A 14,034-nucleotide genomic window follows, 5' to 3' on the forward strand; every position below is an offset into this window, starting at 1 on the left:
ATCATTCATATAAACACCGTACCTAATTATGATTGTAAAATTGAAACATTTCCCTCAAAGCAACGACTGAAGTTAACAGTCCTTTTTTGCAATATTGAAAAATAAACAAAACTTACTAATATTAATATGAAATGTGGTATGATTGCCAATGAGATAACTCTTCACCAGAGAATACAGAATAAAGAAGTTAATTAACAATTATATGTCACTGTACGGCCTTCAAAAATGAACAAAACCAGAACCGCATAGAAAGACCCTTTATAAGTACATGTGTGATAATTGTGGTTCAAAGCTAATGGCAATTATTCTGTCAATAGTATACAGACTTTTGATTTTTGATGTATACATTGGATGAGAGAGTTGTCTCATTGGCACTCATACAACACCTTCTTATATATATGTAAAACATTGGTATTTTTTTTGTGACGGATACATACTAACTAGGTAATAAGAGTGGAACAACTAAATCATATCCGCAACTGACAACAACACCTTTTGACTTGTTGGTGTCACATGTGCAGATTATAGAAGCCGTTTCGCCATGCTTGGTCGTGGTTTTCGACATGGAAAATAGTAAAGGTTAAAGTTTATTTCTGAGGAAGATTGTTGTGGGGCCTAGTGTTTCGTGACCTGTAATCAATGATGTTGATGCCTATCATTATTTTCCCGCAACAATATATTTACGAAGTTACAGGATGCTGGTGAAAAGGCGCAGACCTAAACCAAAGATAAATATGGTGCACCTCATCCCAGTATCACTAAATGGTAAAGGCGAAATGATAAATCATATTCTTTTCATTCACTCAGCATGCGCAGGTCAAATCTAGTATTGTAGACTTTGACATCTTTATGGATGTTTAGGGCCCTTTATAGCTTGCTGTTCGGTGTGAGCCAAGGCTCTGTGTTGAAGGCCGTACCTTGACCTATAATGGTTTACTTTTATAAATTGTTATTTCAATGGAGCTGTCTCATTGACACTCATATCACATCTTCCTATATCTAATCACATAAACATAATAATGATAAATATTTTATTTTCAGGTGCACTATACATGTATAAATAAAAGATAGCATATATACATATATTTGATATGTCACATGCGGCACTATTTTTAAAAGCATAACTATAATTTACATAAATTTAATGTTAGTTTGATACAAATGTACAATCAAGTATAATTTAATAGCCATAATATGGCGGACACAATCCGAACGGGTAGGAGAATTGCTGTAAGGGTGGCGTAAACTTTTTCTCCGCTTTTTCTGAAGTCTCTAAATTCTGCAAACTTGCAGATAACAATGTCGGTTGCATTGACGTTGATAAAGTTTGTGAACTTGGAAGATCTCCTTGTTGACTGATGGTTAGATGCAGGTCATTCCTGATTGGTGGATTCTCTAAAATAGTTCTATGGGAATCCATTCCCATAGGATGTCTTGGCTGGAAAAGCGGATGTTGAATAAGATGAGCAGGTGACCCGTATAACATAGGGTGATAGGGTGGCAGCATTTCATTTAATCCCATCTGTGGCATCGTCTGTGGCATCGTCGTCTGTGGCATCGTCGTCTGTGGCATCACCGTCTGTGGCATTGTTGTCTGTGGCTTTTCTTTACCTTGTCGTCGACTTTTAGCCCTCTTGTTCTGGAACCAAATCTAAAAATGTAAAAGGTGAAGTTATATCGGTTACATCTTAAATCATCAAACATATTTCGTATAACAGTAATTATAGAAACAAATATTCATTTAGGTAGGCCTATGTGTAGAGAAATAACTCTTAAAATCATCAGCACGTTTGTGCCAACAATTTTCATAAAATTTTAAGCTTTTATGTGACATGAATTATTTCCAATTTGTTTCAGGTAAAGTCTTGAAATCATTGACGAAAATTGACATTTATAAACGCAATTATTATTAAGGAGTTATCTCTCTGAACCAAGGTGTACCCCTTAAGTCAAAATGCTCTCGGCTATGGAAAGAAATTTCTTACGGATTTTTTACAGTAATATCTGCGATAATATTTTAGGATGTATTTTGTTTATCTTATGTATTTCTTACTGCCTGATTGACGCATACGTCTCATCTCCTTTATCGGACGTTGAATTAAAATAAAAGAAGAGACTATTATATATTTCATACCTTTAGCCTAGTTTCTGGTATGCCTAAATCTCTGCACAGTAATTCTAGTGCTCCATGATCGGGATATTGATTTCCTAAGAACATCCTCTCTAGTTCCTGTATTTGGCGGTTTGTGTAATTCGTCCTGTTTCTCTTCTGTTTCCCATTGTCTGTGGACCGGCAACTTTTAGAACTTGCCGATAAAATATTGATTGGTATTTTGTCTTTGATAATTAAGTTATCAGAAGAATCAGAAGAATCTAGTTCTCTTTCACTCTCCGGGGACCTCTGGTTGTTGATTTCGGATCCGTTTGACGACCACTGGCTATTGATTTCATATCCATTTGATGATCCCTCACTGTTGATGTCAGTTGCATCTGAAATAAAAGGAGAAATGAACCATTGAAAATTCACAGTTTTTTCAAGCATCAGGACAATCATTCATTATTTTATAAATAAAATTCTTCACTAAAAATTTACACTCTCATTCTAAGTCTTCTTCTGAAGATTATATATACCTCCCTCCAACATCACCAAAAAAAGTAAAACAAATAAAAATGGAAACAAATCCACAATCAGAAATTGAAACATTACCCTTCAACCAATCATACTCCAAATAAACTATTTAAAAAAACAAAAAGTAGAAATAGATAATCAACCAAAGAAACAACAAAATGGTAGAGGTTAGGAAAAAATGGGTTACAAGAAAAGATTAAAATAAACCAGTCAATGACAAATAACGAAATTCACCGGATAATTATGGAGTTTAAAAGCCCGGATTAACAAAAACCCACCAAGATTTCACTTCAAAATTAGCGTATGTGGTGTTTGTGCTATGTAGCGGGGTAAGCAATCAATTGCATGTGGCATATGCAAAACATGTACAGTTGCCACTATCAGACAGAATCCCAACCATAAATTGTCTTAATTGTGACAAATAGGAATTTGGAAGAAAAAAAACATACCATGAGAACTGACACCAAAGAAAAATTTACCCGTACCATGCTTTTAATGTAGACTTACCATATTCATACGATCTATGCGAGTCTTGGTCCGATACTGTTCCTTGTACAATATACATCTGAGGAGGGGACACATGAATCGGTGATGTTAACTTCTTATTAGTCTGTAACATCGGGTGTACGGAGTTTTGGTTCATCAGAAGACCTGCGCTCTGTAGTGCAGGATGTGATGGCATATAGTAAGGATATGTATCGTGTATTGGAACGGAGCTTCCATGGAACGTGTCTTTGGGTATATCGATAGTTATCTGTTGTACCAGTCTATTGTTTACTGATGACAAAACTGTTGGTCCCTCCTTCTCGGCAAGATCAACGTTACACATATCTTGCATGTCGACCTATTAAAAAAATGTCATAGAATTAAACAAACGTAGCATTACCAGTAACAAAAAGCAAGATAGTAAAAAGTAAATGTATATATATAGGAAGATGTGGTATGAGTGCCAATGATACAACTCTCCATCCAAGTAACATATTAGTAATCAAGTGAATTATAACTAATTTTTCCTATATGTATATATCTTTATTACTAAAGTCTATATAAACCATATGTATCTATACTATTAAACGAGAAGACCTCATTTTGTGTGTCGCTTCTCTTCTTTCCACAATAAATTATTAATCATGCCTCTGTGTCCTATAGGTACCATGCATAGTAGCATTTGTCATCCATTCTTATGATTATTCAGTTTCGGTTATTTTGGTAGAAAAACGGAAAAAAAAGACGTCTGGATATTGAACATTCCGTCATTGGACGTAATTTTAAGTCGGAATAGACTTCCGGTTTGCTTTTTTCTGTATAGGCTTTGATATATGAATAAAGTGTATTTGCTATCTGCTATCATTTTCAAGTTCACTATCCACGATGGTCACAGAGTTTATTAAAAAGAGAGGGTCTATGTAATAAATCTATGACCGCAGTGGATCGATATTTATAAAATGAAAATTGATAGTAAAAAGCAAATACTTTATTTAAATTATAGTTCATAATATACAGAGAAACGCTTTACATTATTGAAATTGATAGAAAAAAAATGGGATTTTTTGGGGAAAAAAGGAAGACCGGGCTAGAAAAACAATTGTCCTGTCCCAAAGTACCGAAGACTTTTGATACCTTAAAGGCTTTTATGAAATCTCCAGTCATAAAATCTTTTACAAAATTCATCGGATCACAAAGTATATTAAATACAGAGGGTCTATATAATGTGTCAATGACCACCGTGGATTGATTATTAAACTGAGAATTAATAGTAAAAAGCAAACACACTCCCTTTATAGTAATGAATGTATGAATGTTCATAATATTCTAAATGTATGTTCATATTGAAATTAATAGAAAACAAAAAAATGGGAAAATTTGAAAAAAGGAGGAGGGTATAAGAACAATTGTCCTGTCCCCAAGTACTTATGACTTTTGATACCTTTCATTATTGTTTTTTTTTTTTTTTACAAAAACTCATCTTTCAACACTTAACATACATACAACCACGCTCTGAATGCCCGCGATTTCGCGGGTGTCTTCTAGTATATATCTATAATACTAAAATAACGAGGTCCAACTTGTCAGCCGTCATGGGGTAAAAACGACAAATCAAAGAATTCAACTTTATATATAGCTAATATAGGACAATGGTGCAGATTAAAAATTACACCACTTCAGACCCTTTTGTTTTCTACATAATTAATATTGCCAATAATTAACAAGTTCCGGGTCGAATCCGATACCGATACCAATAGTTTATTCACCTGTTACCTATTACCTTATCTGTATGTTCTGCATCTGACAGGCGCACAACCAAACGGTGTATTTAGGATTTTCACAGGATTGACACTACTAAATTCAATCATTGTCAAATTGTTCCCTATTGTAGTATTTTAATCAGTAAGACTTTCTAAGGTAACAATAAAATACTAAAAATCTGGACTTAAAATAAGGCGTATAGGTACAGTTTTCAATTTGTTAGCGGTCATGACGTAAAACAGCGAATCAAAGAATAATTGATAATTTCCAGGTCAACGTGTTCAAACAGAAAGATTTGAAACCAGAGAAAACTGTGTAACTGTGTATCTTATAATCGGCATGACTTTATCTGATGACAATACCAATACTAAAATAAGGCTTACGCATAGTTATATACTTTTATTCAGTCACGAACCCGCGATATCACTGACGGGTGTGTTCTAGTATAATCTAAACGTCTTTCATACAATAAAACGCAAGAAGGTGCAAAATATCTTATCTCTATGCGGTTTTATTGAAACTTTACTTCATTAACACTACAATAATCATATATGTTTTGAAAGGGATCAACAGCCACTGCTCTCCTAGTGGCAATTAGCTCCATAGTCTCGCTTTATTGAAATTTTACTTTTTATTCTTCCAAAAAAGTATTTGACATAAACATGATAAATTCTCTAGGAAAAGCAAAAATGTGAATATGCGAAAAGTAACACGCGTTTACCTCAACTTGCATTTCAAAATCTCTCTTACTAGTTTACAACAATTTACAAATCCTAACACATTTCGACCAAACTACAAACTCGGAGATTTAATATTAAAACTTACCTTTTCCTGCATTTGAAACAAATGTCCTTTGTTAATTAATGTTGGTTTGCATAAACTGCAGGATTTGAGCATTTATGCAGCTCCTCTGAATTTACAGGTTAATATAACTTGATTTAGTTATGAGGTATGGCTTTGAGTTAATCGATATACTAGTTGAGCTGAACACTTCTGCTCAATTCGATTAATTATGCCCACTGATTACTGTTCAACAGAGAATCCACACGTCTAATCAAGGATTCCTTACACATAATCTCTAAATAAATTGTTGTTGATTGATTAATTATTAAAATGAAAATAGACTAAACTATTGAATCTGAATCTAGATCTTAAAAAAAAAGAAAAAAAGATTGATATATTTTCTATCTGGATTTTTCAGTTTATATATAAACAAAGTTTAAATAAAGTCCAGCTCTGGAGATTATAAGTTCAGTGCTGGAGATGCACGGTCAAGCGCTAAAGATGCAAAGTATAACGCATGTTTTTATTATTTGGTCTGTCATGATGGGAATATAAAACCTATATATAAAGGTAAAGGCAACCAGTTTGATCCAAAAAACTTCCGTCTGATAACAATTTTGAGTTGCCTTGGTAAATTAGTTACAGCTATACTTAATGAAAGATTATGTCTTTTCTCTGAAGAAACACTCTTGCTAAATGAAAATCAATTTGGATTTCGAAAATCATACTCGACAACTGATAGTTTGTTTGCTCTATACTCATTTTTTGAAATTTTGAAATATAGAAATAAAAAGCTGTTTTGTGCATTCGTCGATTTTGAAAAGGCGTTTGACACGGTTTGGAGAGAGGCTCTCTGGTATAAACTTCTTTTAAATGGTATTAAAGGGAAAATATATAATGTTATTTTAAATATGTATAAAGATACTAAATCCTGTATTACATATAATAAACAGAAATCAGACTATTTCTCATGTGATATTGGTGTACGGCAAGGTGAGAATTTGTCGCCTTTTTTGTTTGCATTATTTTTGAACGATTTGCAAGATTTTTTAGAAACGGAAAATATTCAGGGTCTTAACGTGATTTCAGATTTACTAGAAGATAAGTTAAACATTTACCTGAAACTTTTTGTTCTGCTATATGCAGACGATACGGTCCTAATGTCTGAATCAAAAGAAGACTTACAAAAAATATTAAACAAATTTGGAGAGTACTGTAATATATGGAAACTGAAGGTAAATGTTAACAAAACCAAAGTCATGATATTTTCCAGGGGAAGGCCTTGTGCAGATTTAAATTTTTCCTTAAATGGGGCAGATATAGATATAGTTCATGAATTTAACTATCTTGGTATACTATTTAGCAGGACCGGCAATTTTAGTAAGGCAATAAAAAAGCAAGCAGAGAAGGCAACAAAAGCAATGTATGAGGTTTTAAAAAGAGGTCGCATTCATAATTTAGCAATTGAATGTCAACTAGAACTTTTTAATAAAATGGTAAAGCCCATTCTTTTGTATGGCTCAGAAGTATGGGGATTTTGTAAAAATATTCAATGTATTGAAAGGGTACAATTACGATTTTGTAAATTGTTACTTAAGTTAAAATCATCCACCCCAAACTATATGATTTATGGTGAACTTGGCATTTTTCCTGTTCAACTAGATATCAAACTAAAAATGATTGCATTTTGGACACGACTTTTATCTGGAAAGGATTCAAAACTGTCTTATTTATCTTATCAATTATTATACAAATTGTCGGTCGACAATCATTTTGAATCGCCATGGTTAAAGTTTTTAAGAAACGTGTTTGATGATACTGGCTATTCCTATATTTGGACAACTCAGCTTTTTCCTAGCTCAGATTGGCTTATCCCTTCGATGAAGATGCGCCTTCATGATCAATTTAGACAGGAATGGTATTCACTTATGTTAAATTCACCAAAATCTATAAATTATAGATTATTTAAGGAGACATTTCAGTTTGAATGTTTTTTAAATATATTGGAAGATAAAGATATCTATACGTTGTGCAGGTTTAGAACCACAAATCATAGACTTCCTATAGAAACAGGACGGTGGAATGGTATAGAAAGGGAAAATAGAAAATGTTTGAAATGTAATAATAACTGTATTGGTGACGAATATCATTATATTCTGGAATGTAAATTATTTGAAAATAACAGAAAAAAACTAATTGATAAAAATTTGTGGCAAAGGCCAAATATTTTGAAGTTCAAAGAAATAATGAGTTGTACTAACAAGTTTAAATTAGAAAAACTATGTAGATTTATACGCCAAATAAATAAATCATTTGTTCTCTAGGCAATAACATAACCCCCATTTTGTATATTCTGTACATACTGATATATGTGTATGTGTGTATTTAACGATAGTTAGTGTATGCCTGTGTGTATGTATGTTTGTGTATAAGTTGTTATTATAAATAAGTTTGTTTTCATTGCTATATGTATGTATATCTCTGTACCGTTGTACCTTATGGTTTATGAGAATAAAGATTATGAAACTGAAATGGCGATTAGTTTTTACATCGAGATGACCTTGAGGTCATTCCGATGTATTGCTATCGCCTAAATTTCCATTATGCAAATTAGTTTTGGGTTTTCAACCGATCTATAAAATTATAGATCCGCGGACATTATCTAGTGCAAAATAACATTCCTTATCGCTTGTTCTAAATTCTTTTTTTCAATGTATACTCCTATAAATATATTTTTTTTAAATACAAATTAATAATATGAAAATGTTTTGTCGTTAGATATATGTACAAAAGTAAACAAATCACTGACAATATCTATGCACACATACCGAAAAATTGTGTTTAAGCTTGCGGAAGAATATCTCAAGAACGTTTTGCGACATTCCTGGCAAGAACCGGTAATTCTGTAATTGTTTTTGCGGGAAAATATGAATGGCTTCTCATATCCAATCTTTTAGAAAAATCGTTTTTTACAGAAGTGTATCCACCATGCACTTGTACTGCACTATTATTAGAATAGTAGAATAGAATGATATACAAATGGATGAAAATTATTTATACATGTAACTGTTATATTGATATAATATATAACAACAAACCAGTGTATACTCTGGGGCTATTATTATATTAGTATTATAGTCCCAGGTATACTGATTTGTATCACTTCAATATAATAGTTATTACGTTGCGGTTGAATTTCCTGTCATTTATTCATCATCCACGCACGAAGTTGTCTGAGAAAAAAATATATCTCTGTACTTTAACCTCAGTTTCAGGTATAGAGGTGTGATCTGTTTCTGTTACATGTGCTTTTGACCATCCACAAGAACTTGCGGTCATCCTATGTTCAGTACTTCAGTACTTTTATTTAGTTTGAATTGTTTCATGTTTTGTTATGATCCCTTGTGGCTGCCTGCATGCATTGTTTAGGACTGTACGAATGTCGATGACAAATGGTTGCTTATATCCACGTCATTTTGGCGCTTGTCGAATTTGATTTTTCTATTCGAGCGTGTGATAAAATCTGGATTTTATTGTACATGGTATATTTTTTGTTTATTTTTGTGTAAATGTTGTAAACTTTATCTTTTTGTCTCTATTTGGTATGTTATAAAATTTATAGATTGGTTCAATCACGTCACATTTTTTTTAATAGCTAAGGGTTGAGTTGTCAGCAGACACAGAATCAATCTTATGTTACCAATTGTTTTGTATTATATTTGTTACTGTATTTTTTTTCTCTAGATCGTTCAACTAAAATAGTTTTTGGTCAGAAATGTAAAACAAAAATGTCAAATTAAGAAAGGCAATACCGTATTAATTCTGTAAAGGTTTATCAATTTCGTAAAAATGATAAAGACTTATAAATACGTCAGTTTTTCTTCAGGAATCTAGCATTTGTTCGGTTTCTGATTGGACCATTTAACAAAGTAAGAGTGAGTTTTATGGTCATATTACAGGTTTGAACAAAAATGACAAGCACTTGTAGATGACAAACATGCAAAAACGTACGATTTCGTCTTCGGCGGGAATGGGGAAAACATAGAGATCCTTCGTCCAGGTAAGGAATCGGATTCAAAACTGAATGTGATTGGTTTCGCGCAAAAGCTTGGGGCAGTTGCGGGCACCACTGAAACTTGATTATTAACATTTAAAAACGTTCGCAATATGATCAAATTAAAATCATGTACAACTGGTGTTGCCTACTTCCTTTCAAAGCATGCGGTTAGGGCATGCCTTAAATCCCTCACTTATGTTGGCCGACGAAACTGTTTGTAGGTTGTTCCAATCTCTGATGATCATTGGGAAGAATAATTTGCGGTAGGTATCTGTACATGATCTTTCTTGGTAGGATCGGTTTTTACCTCTGGTCCGGTAATTATTTGGGGTTAAATATTGGTGACGGTCTATTTCTATAAGATCATGCTGGAGCTTGAATAGCATGTTCAGTGTTTGTTTTCCTCCGTTCTTTGAGGCTTTTCCGTTTTAGAGTTTTTATCATATTTGTGATACAGCAAGGTGTTCGGTCTGTTTAATTGTAATTCACAAATCGTGCTGCTCTATTCTGTATCTGTTCTATTGCCTTGGTATTATTTTTGGTTGTTGGGTCCCATACTGTGCATGCATATTTTACTGCAGGTCTTAGATATAAAAAGATGTGGTATGAGTGCCAATGAGACAACTCTCCATCCAAGTCATAATTTGTAAAAGTAAACCATTATGGGTCAAAGTACGGTCTTCAACACAGGCTCTTGGCCGGCACCAAACTGCAAGCTATAAAGTGCCCCAAAACTGACGAGTGTAAAACCATTTAAACGGGAAAACCAACGGTATAGTCTATATAAAACTTATGAACCACACCAACAAACGACAACTACTGAACATCAGATTCCTTACTAAGGACAGGTGCAAACAAATGCAGAGGGTTTAAACGTTTTAATAGGTACCCGGATACATATTCAGCTGCCTATAAATTATGTGCAGCCTTTGAGATTTCTGCGTATAAATCCTAAAGTTCTATTAAATTTGCCGACTTTATTATCTGTGAGATGACTCGGTTTTTTAAAGTGCTGACTATAAGGTATAAGTTTTGTTCACTTTTGAAAGTCTATGATTGTGTAAATGCAGTCATTTGGTCACCTAAGTCTTTTTTCAGTATCACAATCTAAAGGTTAATTTTTCGATAAAATAATAAAAAAAGTTTAAACCGTCAAAACTTGGAAAGATTAATAAGAAAGGGTATGATACCATTGGTTTAAAAATAAAAAAAATGGCAAAAAGATAGATATTTAAAATGATGTAATCGTTTTAATTTTCGTTGCGTCAAAAGAAAATCCGATACAAGGTGACAATTATTAAATTTGGACCAAACAAAATATATTTCTAGTAAACTAAAATTTTGGGGAAATGATTCTCTCTATATTTTTCGTACATCTAACATAAGCACTTATTTTCTTTAAACAAAACTATGACAAACTTAAACGGATTTAATAAAGTTTTAAAAACTAGCCTTTCAAACTATATGTAATAAAATTATGAAAAGAAAAGAAGGGGTTAGTGGGCAAAATCTGTAATGGCACTACCTGAATAAGACTAGAGGATTCCGAATATCTGACAAAGAGTCAAAAACCAGAAAAGCGACAATCTTTAAAGGAGTAGGTCCAGTAAGACCCCTTTTTGTCCCCAAAATATAGCAGTTTTACAAAATTGTTAAACTGTAAACTTTTAGTTATTTATTTGAAAGTAGAATGCTTCTGCTACATAATTATGGACTGTTTTTGACAATACAATGTACATCTGACTATCGGATACTAGCATCATTAAGTCATGCTAAATTACTGAAATCTTCACAATTTCAGCTTTTTAGTTAAATTTTTAGACGATTTCCGTCTTAAATGAAAGTGGCCGCATTCGTGTTCATTCTTAATATGTTGAGGATGAACACGGATCCAGCCACTTTCATTTGTGAAAAAAAACATCTGAAAAGTGACATTTTGGGGGATTTTTGAAAGATTTTTCATATTTAAGCTTGAATCGGAGTGTTTTTAATGACAAAATCAGTTAAAATCTTTCATACAAACTAATTGAATCAACTGGTATAGACACTTAAGTGTTTAAAAAGTGTTCAAAATCTTTCGTTAGATGAACCTGAAATTTGAGGCCAAAATCGGCCCCTACCGGAAATACTCCTTTGAATGTTCTTTTAACTTAAAGTGTTTAACTAAGCACCTTATTGATACACCGCTTTACGATGTATTCGAATATATCACTACATGAGAGTGTTTTACTTTTGTCAATTCAAGATACAAAATTACTATCTAAGCAGGAACACATACATTGATAGATATAGTTCCCAGAAGTAAGTAAGTAAAAAGCAAGTTATCCACAAAGTAAGTAAAAAGTAAGTAATCCACTAAGTAAGTAATTTTTATTAAGATAAAGTCCAGACATTGGACTATCATCAAAAGACAATTACATATGAACATATACATCGAAGGACACATTTGCTGGGTAATGTCAACAAAATAAGTATTAAGCATACACGTTAGAAGATAGATCTTTTTTTTTCTCATTTACTTGGAAAAATGTTTAATTTTTATTGCGGGCATTTAAAGCCATAACAATAATTCTTCACGAAGTACTGTAAGCGTCATCTTTCGAACATTTTTGATGATCTGATGACAGATTGTGAAATTATATGGTTCTTTTCTTTGTTCCATCGTCGTTTGGTTGTTGTCTCGTTGACAAGTATCCGATTTTATCATTCTGGTATCATATCATTCGATTCAAATTTAATCAAATCATGGAAAAGCAGTAGTGAATCAAAAGTGTCAGCAAAGTCAGTTCCATCAATGTATTTAGACAAGAGTGCATACACTGAAATGTTTCGCCTTCTTTGCCAACCATTGATATTATGTTTATAGTCTTAAATATAAAGCTTTACTACAACTATCACATAAACTACTTACCATATAGTTGACCTATTGCTAAGTTTCTAAGAAACAGATTTTACCAAGAAAACTAAACATTGACCAATGAACCATGAAAATTGGGTGAAGGTCAGATGAACCGTGACAGGCAGACTTGTACAGCTTGCAATCCTTCTATATAGCAAATATAGTTGACCTATTGCTTAAAGTTTAAGCAAAACACGAAAACTCAACACTGAACAATTAACCGTGAAAATGAGTTCAAGATCAAATACAACCTGCAAGACTGGTATGGACTTGACCACCAAAACTTAACATTGTTCACTGATCCATAAAATGAGGTCGAGGTCAAGTGAAAACTGTCTGACATGCATGAGGACCTTGCAAGGAACGCGCATACCAAATATAGTTATCCTATTACTCATAAAACCATTACAAAAATATCATAACTTTTTTTTCAAGTAGTCACTGAACCATGAAAATGAGGTCAAGGACAATGGTCGTGTGACCAACGGAAACTTCGTAACATAAGACATCTATTATTATCTATATACAAAGTATGAAGCATCCAGGTCTTACACCTTTTAAAATATAAAGCTTTTAAGAAGTTAGTCAACGCCGCCGCCGGATCACTATTCCTATGTCGAGCTGTCTGAGACAAAAGTCACAGGCCCGACAAAACCTATTAGTATATTTAGGTTAACAAACACAACTTTCAAAACAGTTAAAAAAGGAATGCTTATGCTGTTAACAAATCAGCTTTTTGCATAAAAGATACCTATTGATTTTTCAATTCAAAATATTCTCATCTTTCACTTTTCGGTGATTTGGAAAAATGAAAAAAAGAAATATGTCTGACATCTTTCTAAAGTTAATTATTACCAAATAGCCAGTACAACAACCAATACCAGTAATTATAACAAATACATAACAACTAAGTTATGTAAAAAAAGGAGATTTGGTATTATTGCCAATGAGACAAATATCCACCAAAGTTAACGGTAGACAGCTACCTAACAGACAAAAAAACAATAGCAGTAAAATATAACGGCATACACTACAAGCACTGGAGCACATCCTACTGCATCCAAACAAAATGATGCAATAAACCCTGCAATCAGTATAAAAAAGGGGATGTGCTATTATATCCAATGAAACAACTTATGCCGCTTTTTCCGACGAAAAACACGTTTTACATTGAAAACTAAAAAGGGAAAAAGCGAAAAAATATTTTTATCTCAACCCACTTCAACATGATGTGAAAAATAACGTAAATTAAAAAAAATAATAAAACTGAATGGATAGTCGTCAAGTGGTTCTAAATGTTCTGTTTTATACTCATCACAACAATCTGTTTAGTAGGTTCATAGTACAACACACTAAAAAGAAACAATTCATCCACTTCATTTGGGGAGATTACGTCACTAATGCTAATTTAACTTGTGT

General features: G+C 32.9%; 1 protein-coding gene across 1 annotated transcript; it reads right to left on the reverse strand.

Moving 5' to 3' along the window:
* Nucleotides 1-1,017: 1,017 nt before the first annotated feature.
* On the reverse strand, nucleotides 1,018-5,929 carry LOC139490662 (uncharacterized). The gene is made up of 4 exons (XM_071277577.1): nucleotides 5,702-5,929; nucleotides 3,137-3,473; nucleotides 2,135-2,490; nucleotides 1,018-1,651 (listed from the first exon to the last, which is right to left on the reverse strand). Exons 1-4 carry the CDS (start codon nucleotides 5,771-5,773, stop codon nucleotides 1,181-1,183), a joined length of 1,236 nt encoding a protein of 411 aa, XP_071133678.1. The 5' UTR covers nucleotides 5,774-5,929; the 3' UTR covers nucleotides 1,018-1,180.
* Nucleotides 5,930-14,034: the final 8,105 nt, after the last annotated feature.

The sequence above is a fragment of the Mytilus edulis genome, chromosome 1 (genome assembly GCF_963676685.1).
Source record: "Mytilus edulis chromosome 1, xbMytEdul2.2, whole genome shotgun sequence".
In the NCBI taxonomy this organism is placed as follows: domain Eukaryota; kingdom Metazoa; phylum Mollusca; class Bivalvia; order Mytilida; family Mytilidae; genus Mytilus; species Mytilus edulis.

Coding starts and splice junctions, on each gene's coding strand:
- LOC139490662 (XM_071277577.1), bottom strand. CDS start 5,773: ATGCTCAAATCCTGCAGTTTATGCAAACCAACATTAATTAACAAAGGA. Junction 3,474..5,701: donor TGTTTCAAATGCAGGAAAAG/GTAAGTTTTAAT, acceptor TTTTTTTAATAG/GTCGACATGCAAGATATGTG. Junction 2,491..3,136: donor GCATAGATCGTATGAATATG/GTAAGTCTACAT, acceptor CTTTTATTTCAG/ATGCAACTGACATCAACAGT.